Source organism: Herpailurus yagouaroundi, unplaced genomic scaffold (assembly GCF_014898765.1).
Source record: "Herpailurus yagouaroundi ecotype Mexico unplaced genomic scaffold, PumYag 355, whole genome shotgun sequence".
Classification (NCBI taxonomy): domain Eukaryota; kingdom Metazoa; phylum Chordata; class Mammalia; order Carnivora; family Felidae; genus Herpailurus; species Herpailurus yagouaroundi.
In genome coordinates, this window is record NW_024412572.1 from 7868659 (window position 1) to 7884412 (window position 15754).

Here is a 15754-nt window from a genome sequence, read left to right on the forward strand (position 1 = left end):
TCAATTTGATGTTGGTATAATTTACACTGTGGTGAATACCCGGATACGTTGTTTTGCTGGAGTCTCTGATTAGTCCTTTAGGACAGCTTCTGAGAATGGTAGTCAAATGATTGAATTCCTTAAAGACTCTCATTAGGAGTGCTGTGTTGCTTTCCCTACAGGGTTGATCAGCCCATGCTTCCTGCTGGTGAAGTGAAAGAGGCATGGGTAGGGTTCTGGAGTTCAGCTTCCTCTGCTCCCCTCAGGGCTGAAGAGGCTCCAGACATACTGAGACCTCTCCCGCAAAACAGAACCTCCCATCGAGTGTCTGAGTCTATGAGTTCTGAGCCTCAGCAAGGCCACGCCCCTGTTGCAGGGACCATATGCCATTCACTGTGGCAGTGTGGCTGGGCATTCATAGGCATGGATGGAGTCAGAGGAATTACTGCTGGTTCCTAAAGGTGCCTTGACCAGTTCAGGGGGTGAAGTACGTGGGCAGATGAGTATCAGCCAAGTGAGTCTTCCTGTCACCCCATCCTCCCAGGTGGTGAGAAGGAAGGAGGTCAAGGCCACTGAGTACACTAACAAGTGTCCTCTCAAGATAGCACTGCCTCATCTGTTGTAGTTCTGGTGACTGGGAGAGGTGTAGTCACTCTGTGTCTCTGTTTTCCTACCAATCAAATGGGGCCAAAGCAGCAAAACCCTCTATAAATTCGGGCCAGAAGTTGAAGTAATTAAAAATGTCATGGGAAGAAACTGTCATGGGACAATTACACTTTGAGATATTCCCTCTTTCATTCAACACATTTTGACGGAACACACACCGTGCTCCAGGCTGTTCTGGACTCTGGGGAACACAGTAGTGAACAAAACAGACAAAGGTGCCTGTCTCTTGAGGCTTCCCTTCTGATGGGGGATAAGAAATAAATGTCCACCTAATATATGAAATAAACACATGAATAAACACACATATGACATGCTAATCTAAAACAATCGAATAACATCATCTCTGTAAACTTCCACATAGAAATAAAAATTTTGCAAAAGAACTCCCATGCAGGAGATGGGTTTGAGGACCTAGTAGGTGACAACCACCCTGCCAGGGTTTCTGAGGCCACAAAGCTGGTTCCTGTGCTTAAGGAGCTGATGAATCCCTGGAAGAATACGAGCAGAGCACCCATATAAGAGTGTAACCACTCTCAGCCATTCATTAGCTGTAGCCAAGGAGACCGTGAGCCAGTGTTTGGTCTTTTCATTGTTGTGGCCAGCTGTCCCCAGACGTCTACAAACAGAGGGAAAGTTTTTCTGGTTTTCTAGCTGGTATCTGACCTCACTCAGGGCCAGATCTAGTTTTTTCACTACAATGGCTACTTTGCATTGTACTCTGCATTTGCTACTCTGAAAAAGCTGAAATGGCTGACTTGATAAATTTGAACTGAACCTCAACTAGGTCCTGTAATTTAGGTTTGCCATCACCAGGTGGTGATAGGTGCCTTAGTTCAAATAGCAAGAGGTTGAGATTTCCCTCCTCTCCCTGCTTGGAAAAAAGTGGAAGAAATGTTTTATTGCTATCACAATTTATTATCTTTGGTTGGAGAGTGTGGTTTAGGGTGTGTATCTGTCAGTTGTTTTCTGCTGTTTTTCTTCACCTGCTCTCTGATGTCAGTATGACCTTGAGTAATGCTAGGGAAATGGCTTTATGATTAATATCCTCTAGTCTAGGTAATGTTGGCGGACCTCCTCTGTAGATGGAGGCTCGTTTGCTTCCATGGGAGTCGGTCCTAGAATTCCTTTTCCTGTCTTTCTCTCCTTTTGACTAGCTGCCCTCTGAAGAACCAAGAAAAGATTTAGTTTGCTGGATCGCTAGAAGGTATGGTAGCTTTACCACTCTTCCAGTTGTCTTGGGCTCCTGAAATGCTCCAGGTTCTTTGCCTTTTCCCTGGTCATTAGAGAGGAGTGAGATGTAGAATAGGCAAGTGATGCTTTTATTTAAGGCAGTATCTGATTGAATTAGGAGAGGAGATGGCCACAGATGTCCTTGGGTCCCTGTCTTTGTTTTGGAGCAGGTTTGACTACTGTGATGGTGGGCCTGTTCTGAGCATCCCCATCTCTCATGAACTGTGTTTGTAGAAGGGTGAGGAAAGAGTGTAAGAGAATGCTATTGAAAATAGTGTGGAAATGGCTCAGGTGAGAGATACAGGTAGCAGCTGTGACACACTTAGAAGATCCTTTGGGTGCTCGGTCTGAGGAGATGTTTCTACTTCAGCTGGGATGTCCTGGGGCTCTCTTAGGACCTACTTAGGTTGGCGGGGGCGGGGGGGGGGGGAATGTCAGTTTCCCTATCTGCCCATTGGGATAATTAGTTTTTCATTCACTTGACAAGAGTGTTAGCCACTGAAGAATGACTTTTTGTTTTTAATGTTGTTTGTTGGGTCTCAGACTGTCTTAGGCTTTGAAAACATGTCTTTTTGCATAGGGTGATTATTTCCTGATCAGAAAATCCACCCACCTATCAGCATCTGAATCAGTTCTTGATTGCTTTTTAAAAAAGTTTCTTCACAAATTTTACTCTTTCCATTATGACTTCCTTTTAATATAGACCTGTGCTGTCCAATATGGTAGCCACTAGCCATGTGTGGCTATTTAAATGTAAACTAATTGAAATTAAATAAAATTTAAAGTGTAGTTCTGTAGTTGCACTTGCTACATTTCAAGTGCTTAATAGTCAGCAATGACTGGCGGCTACCATATTGAACATCTCAGAGTTAACAGAACATTTTCATCATTGTAGATGTTCTATTAGACAGCGAGACTGTAGACTGTCTCAGTCAGGGGTCAGACCTACAACAGACACTGCTGTAGCCATTTTCAGAGGAAACATACTTAATACAGGAATTCAAGGGAATTTAATTGGAAGGGTTAGGAGAGCAGGCTGTAGGTAGGGCCTCTAGGAATGACTCCCAGGACGACACTGCAGAACTGGCTCACCAAAAGGACTGGGGCTCTGGTATAATTAGGAAGATGAGGAATCTGGAAGCCATTGTGCCAAGAGCTGGCTCCAGGATCACACCACCTTATCCATGTTCCAGGTATCAAAAAACCATTGCCATAGCCTTACCGGCCCTATAGCAGTGAAATAGATGCTCTCCCCAACAGACTTAGTTTCAGTTCACTTCTTGAGTTGGCCAAACCCCATAGTCACATCAGGAAGTCCAGCTACAGGGGATATTGGAAATTATAGTTGTTAGCTCTTTTGCCTCTACAGGACAGGAAGGCACAAGTACAGGGAGGTTGCAAGAGCTGCTGAGTTTAGTCAATCCACCAGTCTACCCCATCTGCTGAATGGGGCTGAGCCAGAGCTGACCCTTCTTTGCCTGAGCACCCCTGGGCTTAAGATGGATAGGTCATCGGGTATCTTCTAAGACCAGGAGACAGTATCTTCCCTTTTGAGTTTCCCAGCTATCTCTGTAATGTTCTAGCTAGAGAAGATTAATGGCCTCCTGCTTTCTAGTTATTTGGCCTTTAATGGGCAGAGAAAGCACGGTTTCTGTTTCAGGTTGGCTGCTACACTCTTAAAGAGAATGTTGGCCCCTGGTCACTACAGTGAGATGACAGACAGCAAGAGCTAAATGGGCTTCTGCGAAGATCTCGGGTGACACCCTGGCCTGAGAGAAAGCATTTCCTTTGCACAGTAGAGATTGCTAAATGAGAGGATGGTTAGGCCTTTAGGAGGAAATGCATTTCCAGTTCTCTCTCTGCCAAGCGTCAACTGCTACTTCTTGCTCTCCATAAATCAATCTGGGTTGTAGTTGTGTGTTTAGAGTCTGGTCATTAGTGGTGACCTCCTTGGTGCATGGATGAAGGTGCTCGGGCTAAGAAGGAGGTCGTGCTGTCAAAGCACATCTGCAGCACTGTACTTTTTTCCACACACATGGCTAACTGGGAATCTCTTTATGGTGCTGGGGGTTTGGTCATCTTTGTTCAAAGGTGTATGGAGGCAGGGGGATGGGGAGTGCTACTTATTTACATTGGAGGATTGGGGTCAGGGGCTTTGAGAAGGAATTATTTAAGCCCAAACCTGAAGCGTGAGAAGGAATTACCAAGCCAAGAGCAGAGGGAATAATGTTCTAAGTATGTGCAAAGGTACTGTGGCATATAAGAAGCGAGTGTTTGTGAGGAGTGAAATGAGGCCAGTATGTCAGGACTGCATTGGACCAGGCTGAGAGGGGAATGAGATGAGAGAAGTGGCCAGGGCCAGCCTATGTGGGCTTCATAAGTCATGGCAAAGAGTCCAGATTTTGAAGAGATTTATGTAGAAGAATGACAGGAACCTGATTTATGATGTATATTTTTAAAAGGTCACTCTGGCTGCTGCATGGAACTTGGATTGGGGACAGGCAGGAAAGGAGAGAGAAATGTCAGGGGGCTACTGCAGCATTCTGGGCAAGAAGTGGATGGAGGTCTGGACGAGGGGGGTGGTGTGGGAGATGGAAGTCATTGCTCACAAACTCTTCCTTCAGAAATCTCCCCTATAATCACATCCAAGAAGTAAGTGGGAGAGCCTGAATAAGCCCATGCTTTAGGGCGTAGGTGGACTGATTCCAGCAATTTCTAATGCTTACCTGTTATCTGCCTTCATCTGTATCATGACCTCATCATAGTGTAGTTGTTAGCAAATAGATATTAAGCATCTTTTGCAGTAAGGCCTGGGATCAGGTGCTTGGATGGAGATTGATTAAAGGAAAAAAAAAAATTCAACTTTTTCATCACTGAGCACCTTCCAGGTCCCCAGCTCCATGCCTCACTCATGGGGGTACCAAGGAAGCATAAGCCACTGCCTCCTGACTTTTTTTTTTTTTAATCTTTACTTGAACCTTGCAGAGCAGAATGACATATGGCTGACCAGTCTGTGCGGGGGTCTTGCCCTGGTTCTAGTCCCTTGGAGAAGCAGCAGCTCTGTGTGCAGAGGAGGGAGCTACTGTCTGAAGTCAGGGGATCTGGGCCATTTGACAAATGGGAATCATTTTCTTATATGTGAGGAGCAGGTGGCTGTTGTGGGCACCCACCTGTTTGTATGTGGCCTGATCTGCTCTGGGGCTCATTCAGGGATGAGCACATCAGTACAAATAGTTTAGTAAGGCAGGAGCCAGAGCAGACTTAAACGGTGGCATCTTTTCAGCTGGCAGCCAGGAGACAGAGCTTTGAATCAGCTTTATAATTTGAAAATTGGTCTCTGCATTGGGTGGTTATTTTGTGCTAACAAAAGCCATCAGGGACACAATGCTGCTTGCCCTTCCTCCATGGCACTGCTCTGGGTTCAAAAATGTGGAGCCTAAGATGGTGATTTTCCATTCCTGGTATTCTTGGATAGTTGTGCCCCCTTATTGAGTGGGACCTGGAGATGCTAATAGAGCCTTGGGCCTGGGGAGGGAATCATCCCAGTGGATGGGGGAAAATTGCTTAGAGGAGAGGAGGCCAGGCTGGGCCTTGGAGCACAGCCCTTGTGGAGACTAGGCCTGTGGGGCCTTACCTGTCTCACCTGTGCGTGGCTCTGTGTTTACTGTGGCGGTGCCTTAGTCATGTCACATGGCTGTAACAATGCTCAGAGCTTCCAGGACCAAAATAATGAAGGCTGTTTTGTTGTTGTTGTTTTTGTTATTGTTTTGTTCTTTGGTTAGGGAGAGGTTGACATTCCATTTTTCCCTATGGACTTATTTGTATGTGCTTTCTCCAGATGGTGTGCTCCAGAGAGGTCCTTGTGCTCTGGGAATATAAATAAGGTCACCCATGGTGCAGGGTGGCTCAGAAGTCAGCTTGACAAGACATGGCTTTCAAAACCACGTATTGGCTCTGTGGAGCCACAGTCATCTTGCTCTCAATGTCAACAGCTCAAGGTGCATAGGACGTAACCCTCCCCCCCCCCAACCCCACAGCCTTTCTGAGGCAATGGATGTGTTCTCATGCTGGTGCTTCCTGCCTTCTTCCCAGGATTGCTTGGCTTTTCAAACTGGCAAGTGGTAGGAGAGAGGAGGATTAAGACAGTGCTTAGAGATAGTATGAAGATTAGAGTTTGAAGACAGTGATCTGCGGGAAGGTGTGAGGTGCTGAGGGCTTGTGAGAAGAGAATTGGAGTCTGGAGAGGCTGACAGTGGTGGAGACATGGCTGCTTTTATGCATGTGAGGGAGGAGAAGTTAGTCGAGGAACTAAAATAGAGTCCATTAAGTGTTGTCAATGCCAAGCAGAGAGTCTAGTAAGGAAAAATTATATACCACAGATGGAATGGATAACATTAGAATTCCAACCCTGGTGAACCCAGTAAGAAATGAGATCAGGCCACTGTTTACTGGTCATTCCAACACAGTTGATAGAAAAAGGGACACCTTCCCCTTTCATTCATCCCAGAGGCACCCCAAGGGTTACTGAAGGGGCTAGTTACGTAGTAGAATCCTTCCTGTGAAGATCATACCAAACATAAAGGATGTTCTTAGGTCAGAAATGCAGCCCCTTTGGGTCCTCTGGGTGGCTCAGTTGGTTGAGTGCCCGACTCTTGATTTTGGCTCAGGTCATGATCTCATGGTTCGTGCATTTGACCTCGCATCGGGGTCCGTGCTGACAGTGTGGAACCTGCTTGGGATTCTGTCTTCTTTTCTCTCTGCCCCTCCCCTGCTCACTCTCTATTTCTCTCTTTCAAAATAAACAAACTAATTAACTAACATTAAAAACAAACAAAAAAGAAATGCAGCCCCTTCACCATCAAGGCCCACAAACCCAGTAGGAGATGTGTGCTCTGCTCGTGGCCTTGGTGGTGGGCACACACGTGTATATGCCTGTGGGGTACATGTGTGAATTCTGAGGAGGCGGAGTATAGTCTAGCAGTTAACTATGAGTGCTGTGCTTGCTGCTGAAATCTCTCATTGTCTCACTTTGTGACCTTTAATGAGTCACACGCTCCTTTGTTTTCTTATGTGTTAAATGGAGATATGAATGCTTCTAGCTCTCATGCTTCGGGTGCCCTTATTAATTCAAATCCTCTCTTCTAGTTTTTTCCTCTGGGGTATTATAAGAAAGTGAAGGCCCAGCCTTATTGGGGGCCTTCCTTGCTTTATGCCTATGATCCACACAGTGAGTGTAGGGAGGGCAATGGCAAGGTGCGTGAGAGAGAGAGAAGACTTCTCATAGGAAGTATTGGGTTCTCCATGATCCTGACATTCCAGTTAAAATACTTTACCCCTGGGGGTGCAGCAGCTGCCCAGAGCAGCTGGAGCAGAGGAAAAGAGGAAGGTGAATGGAATATATGGGGAGGCAGGAGTCAGTGTCATGTTGAGAATATAGCCATGAATTGAGTATAGCAAAGAGGCAATTTTCCAGGCCCTGGGGACTGGGGGTGGGGCTCTAATGCTACAGCAACCAGATGGCAATAGTGCAGGAGGCAACTGTCGGGACAAGAAGGCTGTAGACCAGCTGGTACTAAAGAAGAACTGATGTGCTCATCTTGGTATCATAACAGGGGTGGTAAATTCGTGGCATCTGTGATACCATTTCCTACCCTTTGTGCCCATGGCAGACATCACTAATCTATCACAATATACTTTTCTTTGTAGTCAGAGAAGACTCTGAATCCTTTAGGTACAACCTTTTGGGCAGTCAAGTCAATCAGTTGGCATAAGAGTGAAAACTTATTTACTGTCTGTCACTGGTGTGATGATGGAAAGGACATAGATTTTGGAATTTAGCAGAAATGACAGCCCAGACAGATACAAGCTTTGTTGTATTGAGCAGGCATATTGGTCAGGTCTTTTTTGGTTGCAAAGGATAGAAACTCAATTTGAGTTAGCACTGAGTTACTTAAGTAATATAACCCGAAGGCTCAGGGTAAGGCTAATGTCAGACATGGCTAGATGCAGGAGACCGATGAGGTTGCTAGAGTCTGTCTCTAGGACAGAGTATGTCTGCATTCTGTCTGGCTAAAATGGGTCATTGCTTATCCCCTATGGGGAGACAGGGCTGGTGGTGGTGGTGATAGGGTCTAGATAGCAGGTCACAGTGGGAACAAAAGTTATATTGAGGGTCAAACACAGAAGGCTCAATCCAAGATAAGAGTAGGGAGAGGTGCTAAGTGTTCATCTGAATACTAGTGAGTTGTGGCGAGGAGAGGGAAGGGGCTCCACAAGGCAGTTTGTTTTGGGCCCAGCAGTTTCCCTGGAAGAGTCTTGTGTATACTGAACAGAGAAGAGGGTCATTGTGAAGAGGTTTGGAGGTGACATGCATATGCAACTAGTTTGCTTGCTCCATCCACAGTCGCTGATGGCAACTGATGTGGCATCCAGCTCACTGCCCCACACTGCCACCCCATTCTCTGCTGCTACTCTTGATCCTGTGGCACCCAACCAGGTGACAAGTCTCCAGGTCACGCATCTGTCCTGCGGCATTCAGGTCTGGGCCCAGGCTGAGCTGATCCTGGGTGAACCTTGTAGGATTCTAGGGTGAGGAATCCAGCTGATCAGACTGAAGAGTGCCCAGAAAGTATGCATTGTGTCTTGGGGGCAGTCTCGAAGGCTCTAGGTGCCTTTAAATCAGAGAAGTACAGATGCCTGTGTTCTGGATTTCACTGGTTTCTACCCAGGTTTCCTTCCTGACAGTGTCCCTCTACCCCACCCTGTCAATCCTTGTCATACAGAGCTCTGCTTCCCAGATATCAAATGCTATATAATGAATCACCCCAAAACAAAGTGGCTGATAGCAGCAAATACCTTGCTGTCTCCCACAGTTTCTGTGGGTCAGGAATTTCTTGGGTCTCTCATGGGGTTGCAGTCAGATGGTGACTGGAGCATCTGGGGGCTGGCTGGGAGTCTCTCTCTTTGCATGTGGTCTCTCCATGTAAGCTAGTTTGGGATTCCTCACCACACGGAAGCCACAGGGCTTACACTGCATATTTTGGACCTAGTTTTAGAAGTGATGTACTGTCATTCTGCTGTACTTTATTGGTCAAAACAGTCACCCGAGACAAATCCCATTTCAGAAGGAAAGGACATAGGTCCTCTTTCTTAATGGGAGGGATGTCAAAGATTTGCTGACATAATTTAAAACCACTACAGGCCCCTACCCCCTCGTATCCAACCAACACTCATTGCCTAGATAGGTTTAAGGTACCAGGATATAATCTTACTTTGGTCCAGTGCCTTTCTTTTATTATACTATTTTTATTTTTGGAACTTGGGTAGAGACCTGAGTGAATTACACTCTTCAATTCATTGTACGTTTGCCATCATTGCTTCATGCAATGACTCTCATTCATTCACTCATTCATCCATTCTTCCTTTGTATCCCCATATCCTACTTTCCTTTTTTACTCCTAACTTTCCTTAAACAACCATTCTGTTATATTTATGAATATCCTTTATTTGCATGTGTTCTTATAAATATGTGTTTTAATAGACATATCTTGCACATGTACTGTTTTCTGTGTCCTCCTTTTCTCCCTTGCTCGGTGCTCCTGGGTGCATACACGTACCATACATGCATGCTGTAATGCATACATCTTATGTCTTGTTGCCTAAAATGAATCAGTGAAACTAGAGAGGAGGAGTGACATGTCCAGGGTCACACAGCTGAATTGCAACCAGAATAGTTTTCCTGACTCTTTTTCTCAGCATCACACATTAATGTTTTCATGCGTCATCTCCCAGTTTCTTGCAATCATTTAAAATAAGATTTTTTTAAAAATCGCAAGTCTGGGTTCCTTTTCCTAGCTCTCCTGTCTTCTGCCTAGTAACTGCCGTCCTCTGTCCTCTCCTCCTGCAGGTTCCAACTATGGGAGCCCGCGTGCAGCTCACGCCAACATGAATGCCAATGCGGCTGCGGGGCTCGCCCCCGAGCACATCCCAACGCCCGGGGCAGCCTTGTCCTGGCAGGCAGCCATCGACGCGGCCCGGCAGGCTAAGCTGATGGGCAGCGCTGGCAATGCAACCATCTCCACCATCAGCTCCACACAGCGGAAGCGGCAGCAATATGGGAAACCCAAGAAGCAGGGCAGCACGACTGCCACACGCCCGCCCCGTGCCCTGCTCTGCCTGACTCTGAAGAACCCCATCAGGAGGGCGTGCATCAGCATCGTCGAATGGAAATATCCTTTGTGCTCTGGGTTGGGCAGGGGGCCCCTGGGAGCCCTGGCGGGGCCAGCCCCACAAATGCCACCAGGTAGTGAGCTGTGTTGGCTGAGCTGAGCCTAAAAAGTGGCTCTCAGACCTACTGCTTCTTCATCACTGGGGCGCTGTTTGAATGCAGAATTTTAGGCCCTGCCCTAGACTTGATGAATCAGGATGTCTGGGGACAGGGCCCAGGAATCTGCTGGAATAACAAGCAGGGTATCTTTTTCATATATTTTTTCATACGATAAGCAACATTTGAGAAAATGATCCTAAGAGGTTATGAAATATCATCTCACCCAGCTGAGCCTTTCCAGGTGTGTTGGGTTAATAGTGGTTACATGCTGCTACTCCATAGCCTTCTTTACCTCCCTTGTTATGGCACTGGCGTAGTTTGATGACCTCCCCTCTCTCTAGTGTGAAAGAGCCCAAGAGGTGCAAGACGGTAGTGGTCAGTGACCCTGGTTCTTGGTTCAAGGCTTAGGAACAGTGGTTCTCAAACTTGGCTGCACATTAGCATCACCTGGAATGTTGTAACAAAATACAGGTGCCTGAGCCCCACTCAGGCATAATTCTAAAACTCTCCACATCATTCTGATGTATAGCCAAAGTGGAGAACGCTGGCCTGGAGGTTTCAACACAGATCCACTTTGTATGTATAGAGCCCAGTGAGTGGGTCCTTCAGAGAAAATGACTTTGAAGGGCCAGACTCTCACTGTGGAATTATAGGCCCCTTAATGTCCTGGGAATTGTGGGTTGGTGGAGATTGATAGGAGCTTCAAGATCAGTAGGGCCACCTCTGACTTTCCCCAGTGATGACATTGAACTCCATATGGTCATATGGTCAGTGACAGACAGGACTAGACCTCTGGCACTTAGTTTTGGGCATTTCCATAATAAGAGTTCATGCAGGCAGGGCTACCATGTCTTCCGGGGCTCAGGATGGGAGTGTTTGGTGTTATTCATGACTTTCCATAGAAGGATTTAAAAGTCTTGGGTAGTGGTTGAAAGGCAAAAGAAGATGGCTCCGGAGAGAAGAGCTTCTGTTTAGCAATAAATGTCAGTTCTATAAATGTTTGAGCCCCTCCACTCAAAAATAACTTTATGAGAATGCAGTGCAAGCTGGCCGTCTGTCCTGAGTGGCCAAGCATGCTTCCAGTTCCCAGATGACTGGGTGAGAGGCTCGGCTCTGCACAACCTCCTTATGCTGCTGTCATAACTGTTCAATCAGAACCACAGAGTGGGAAAGGTGGGGGCCGTGCAGGTCAGGCTCCCCCAAAGGGGAGGGCACTGAGGCCTGGAGAAGCTGAAGAACTTGGTCAGATCACATAGCCTGCAATGGACAGAGCTGGGTTTCAAATTGAGGTTCCCCAAGTCCCAGATCCATACATTTCCCATTCCCCATGCACCCATAGTATAGAGGATAGGTACCAGGGTAGATGTTCAGGGGAACACCATCCAGCCCACTGGGACACAGTGGCACCTGGATCTGGAGCCTGAACCACTCCCATCATGGCCATGCCTCCTGTGTTCTTGAATGGTCATGGGTCCACTTTTCTCATCTTTAATAGGGAATAACCAGAGAATTAACAAGGGCTGCAGAGTCCGTGCATGTGGAAGCATTTTCAGAAGAGCTATGTCAGGGGATGTATTCAGTGAGTACTAGTTAACTTCAAGTCTGTTCTTCCTCTCCTGGGATGGACAGCTCCCTGACAAGGAGCACTGAGTGCAGAATGAAGTGCCAGGTGCCATAGTAGCCTGGGAGAAAGGGAAGAGAGGAGATAGCAGTACACAGGGCATGACGGGGAAGTGTGGGAGAATGGGGGCTTTGTAATGAAAATGTCTGATGTGTTGTCCATGGAAACTGGTCAGAAAGCCCCATGAGGCCTGAGTCTGGGATTCATGAAAAGACCCTTGACTGGGTCAGCAGCAGTGTTAACAAGGCAGTTACCTGGTGTGCCACCTGTGGACCCAGCCACCTCACTGCACCCCCACGCTGGGCAGAGGGGTGCTGCAGCCACACCACCTGGGTGACTGTGCCCTCCTCACTGCAGGAAAGGAAGTGGGCCCAGCCTCAGCAGTGCTAGTTGGGTAGCATTCTTAGATAGCCTTGGAAGGGTAACTGGACAGGTAAAGAGATGGTCTGGTGTATTAGCTAGTCAGTGTTCCTTGAAAGAGTGGAATCTGATGCTGTCATTAAGAAGGGAAGACAGTTTTAAAACTGGTCTGGCTGCCACAGGGTGATATAGTACGCCTCCAGGTCTCAACCTGGGTTCTCCTCCACTCTGCAGCTGATGGCTTTTCTTATCTGCCTGATTGGTTTCTTTACACATTATCTTTTCTAGAAGTAGCAGGGACTTTTAGCATAAGATGATGGATGGATAGCCTGGATTGGCAGAGGATGTAGAACTGATAGTGTAAGAGACACCCCAACCTTAGCCATCACCCACTTTGGTGGAAGGAACAAGTTGACATTTGAGGATTGGATGCATGAGGTCTGGCTTAGCTGAACTGATGTGCTATCACCCTGGTGGGAGGAGCACAAGGGACCAGATGATGGGAATGAAACTGAGCAGCCCCTAGGTCGAATGTCACTTTCCTAAGCAGATGGGGAAAGGGCTAGAAGGGAAGAGGTTTTGTGATAGGAGGAATAAAGTGCTAACTCCCTAAAAATGCTTTAGGGGAACTTCAGGATATATCAGCATAGAGTAGTCCTTACAAACTCAGACTTTGGAACGAGACTTCCTATGTTTGAATCCCATTCTGCCACAGGCTATGTGATGTTGGGCAAGTTAACATCTCACCTTTCTGTGCCCCACTGTCCTCATTTGGAAATAGGGATGACAATTTTATACTCAATCACTCAGGGTGTTTGTATGGAGCAGTTAGAAAAGAGCCTGGCACAGAGTATGCTCTCAGATGTTAGCTACTGTCCTTCCTGTTGCCATCACTGTCATCATTGGCATCACCACTGTTATCACTAATTCCTTGGCCAACTCAAGGGGCAGCACATATTGGAAAAGATAGTCAGTAGGTCTGTTTCTGGACCTGGCTCTGCTATTTGTCAGCTTGGAATCTGGGAGAGGTTGTTTTACTTTCTGTACCTGTCAGTCTGGGAGGTTAGGCAGGTCTGCTGCCTACCATCTTGTGGATATCAAGGCACACGTAGAAAATGGCAGCCTTCATGAGGTATGCTGGGTAAATGGACCCTCAGCTATGCCCATAGGGCTGAGGGGGATCAATAACTAGCACAGCAGCTAAAGCCTTGACTAAGATGCCTTCCAGGCACAGAATTGCCCTGTTAACACAGGTCAGAGGCCATTCAAGGTAGGAGAATGAACCCTGGACTCTGTAGTCAGGGAATCTGGGTTCTAGTCCTGACTGGGAAGTACCTGCTGTGAAGTCTTCAGAAAGTTTCTCAGGTCTTCTGGGCCTCAGAGGTTTGGACTAGATAATCTCTAAGGTCTTTCTCCCTGCTTTGATTTATTAACTTTGTGAGTACAGGTTTCCCTGGGAGAGGAAGTTGGTCCCTTCTTCCAGGATTCCCATCCTCTTTCCCTTCTTCTTCCTGTTAGGTCCCATGGGCAAGCCTGGAAACCTGGCAGTGTTATGGGGGTGGGGGGAGATGGGGCTGGAAGAGCATAAACTGGCCTTCCTCTGAAGTTTCCCCTTTCTGGCCTTCATTTGTGGGTGCAGGGTAGAAGGACCCTTATCATATTAGGTCATTTTTTTCTTGAGAATGTGTTCTTTCTGGAATTTTGATAAAGAAATCTGGTACAAGAACTTCACCAAGTGCACTGCCATTGGTGAGTGAACCAGCTTGTCCCTCTAGATCCCAGCACACTCCAACGGAAAAGTCATGAAGATCTAGATGTCAGCCTTGCCCACTGAAGGCAAGGCCTCCACAGACTAAAGAGAGGTAAGGTATTCCATGTGGAGCTGTGTCTTGGAGCAAAGATGGCTGTCCTGCCCTAAATGCACAGTATACATGCTGCTGTGCTCTTGAGGGTCCAGAGCCCCCAGTCATCTTCAGGTTCTGTGGAAGGTGTCAGAAGATAAAGTAGAAAGGGGAAAAAACACTCTAAACTTCAGATTAAAAGATCTGAATCTCCAAATTTCAATGAAAAATCTTGAAGTCAAGTCTGCCTTAAATCTACTATCTCACCTCTCCCAACCATAGCTTGAGTCCCTGGGTGGCAGCGTGGAAGCCACGGGAAAAGAGGTGTCTAGGGGACAGCCTGTCCCAACTGGAGCAGGCACTGCTCTGTAAAAGCACCCCCGAGCACACATGAGGGAAAATGAAGTCCAGTGCAATCTAAATAAATAAAAGAAGAAGAAAAAAGTTTTTAGAAATGTGTGTTTACTCTGGCACGCGACTGGCCTCCACTGCTTTTGACATATTAGGAAAAATTTTGGCGGGGACCCATTAGAAGCACTTTAAAAGGCATATGTTTCTTCTCAATACAAGGGGCTTGGAATGTATTGTTCAAACAAAATTCTTATGAATCTTTGATTTATTTTAAAATATATATGTGTATGTTTGTTTCACTTATGCCTTCTGTGGCCTTGACTTCCTTAACTCCCTTCCTCAGACCATTTGAAATAATTATTTTACTGACTATTTTTGCCAATTGTGTGGCCTTAGCGATCTATATTCCCTTTCCAGAAGATGACTCCAATGCCACCAATTCCAACCTGGTAAGTCCACCATCCCAAGTCTCTGCTTTTCTCCCTCGGTGCAGGACTGAGCTTGGATCACATGGATTCAAGGTGGAATGTGGGGAGAAGTGACATGTGTGTTTGACATGCGCAAAAGTGCTGCTGTGCTCAGATCTCAAGTGCTATTGCTGTCTATTCAAATCAGCACCTGTCTTATCACAGCCTGTTTTCAGAAAAAATATTCCAATTAGGTGGTGGTGAGATGTGTGCTCTGTGTGTGTGTGTGTGTGTGTGTGTGTGTGTGTGTATGTGTGTGTGTTGAGGGCTACAAAATGTGCTGCATAAGTTGCACGTGCAGGTGTTTGCAGGCGCAAGCTTTCATCTTGGATCATTTGTTACTTATTTTAAGTGACTGTGTCCCATTGGTAGGGTTTGCTCAGGTGATCTGTAGTATCACTGCACGAGAAGTAATTTCTAGGAAGCTTTTAGGAAAGTTTCCTTTTGCAGCCAAGATGTATTATTTAGTTGAAAGGGTTTTATTTTCTTGGGAAAGGCGGCTTTCCATTTGGACTGTTGGGAGGCCAGTGCTGGCAATTTGGGGTTAGAATTTGTCCATGGAAAAAGCGCAGAGTGTGTTTACTTTTGGCTGAGCGTGAAGTCATTACAGAGGCCTTTGCTCTGTCTGGGCATGGGAGGAAAAGAGTTCTGGAATGCAGTTGGCAAAATCAGGGCACTCCAGGATGCCTCTGCTGCAGGCGGTAGGAAGATCCTGCCTCTCTCCCCCTCCCCCCGCAGAGACACCATAACTTTTCCTGTGATTCCAAGTGCATCTTTTCCCCTCATCAGCACCTTCCTCTAATTAGCGAGATTGGGCTGTCTGATGAGATCGTTTTGAAAAGAAGCAGGAGGGTTACAGAATTCTCCTTTCTGTTGTTGCTGGCTGCTGATGGTATCATGGGTGTAATTCTTT

General features: G+C 46.6%; 1 protein-coding gene across 23 annotated transcripts in view; it reads left to right on the forward strand.

The window, feature by feature from the left end:
- Positions 1 to 15754, forward strand: part of CACNA1C (calcium voltage-gated channel subunit alpha1 C) — a 761926-nt gene that overhangs the window by 143406 nt on the left and 602766 nt on the right. For all 23 annotated transcript variants that reach the window (XM_040463016.1, XM_040463040.1, XM_040463017.1 and 20 more), the window contains exons 2-3: positions 9782 to 10103; positions 14718 to 14823. In XM_040463016.1, the coding sequence (XP_040318950.1) occupies positions 9820 to 10103; positions 14718 to 14823 (390 nt within the window). In that variant the 5' untranslated portion in view covers positions 9782 to 9819. The remainder of the gene's footprint in view (positions 1 to 9781; positions 10104 to 14717; positions 14824 to 15754) is intronic.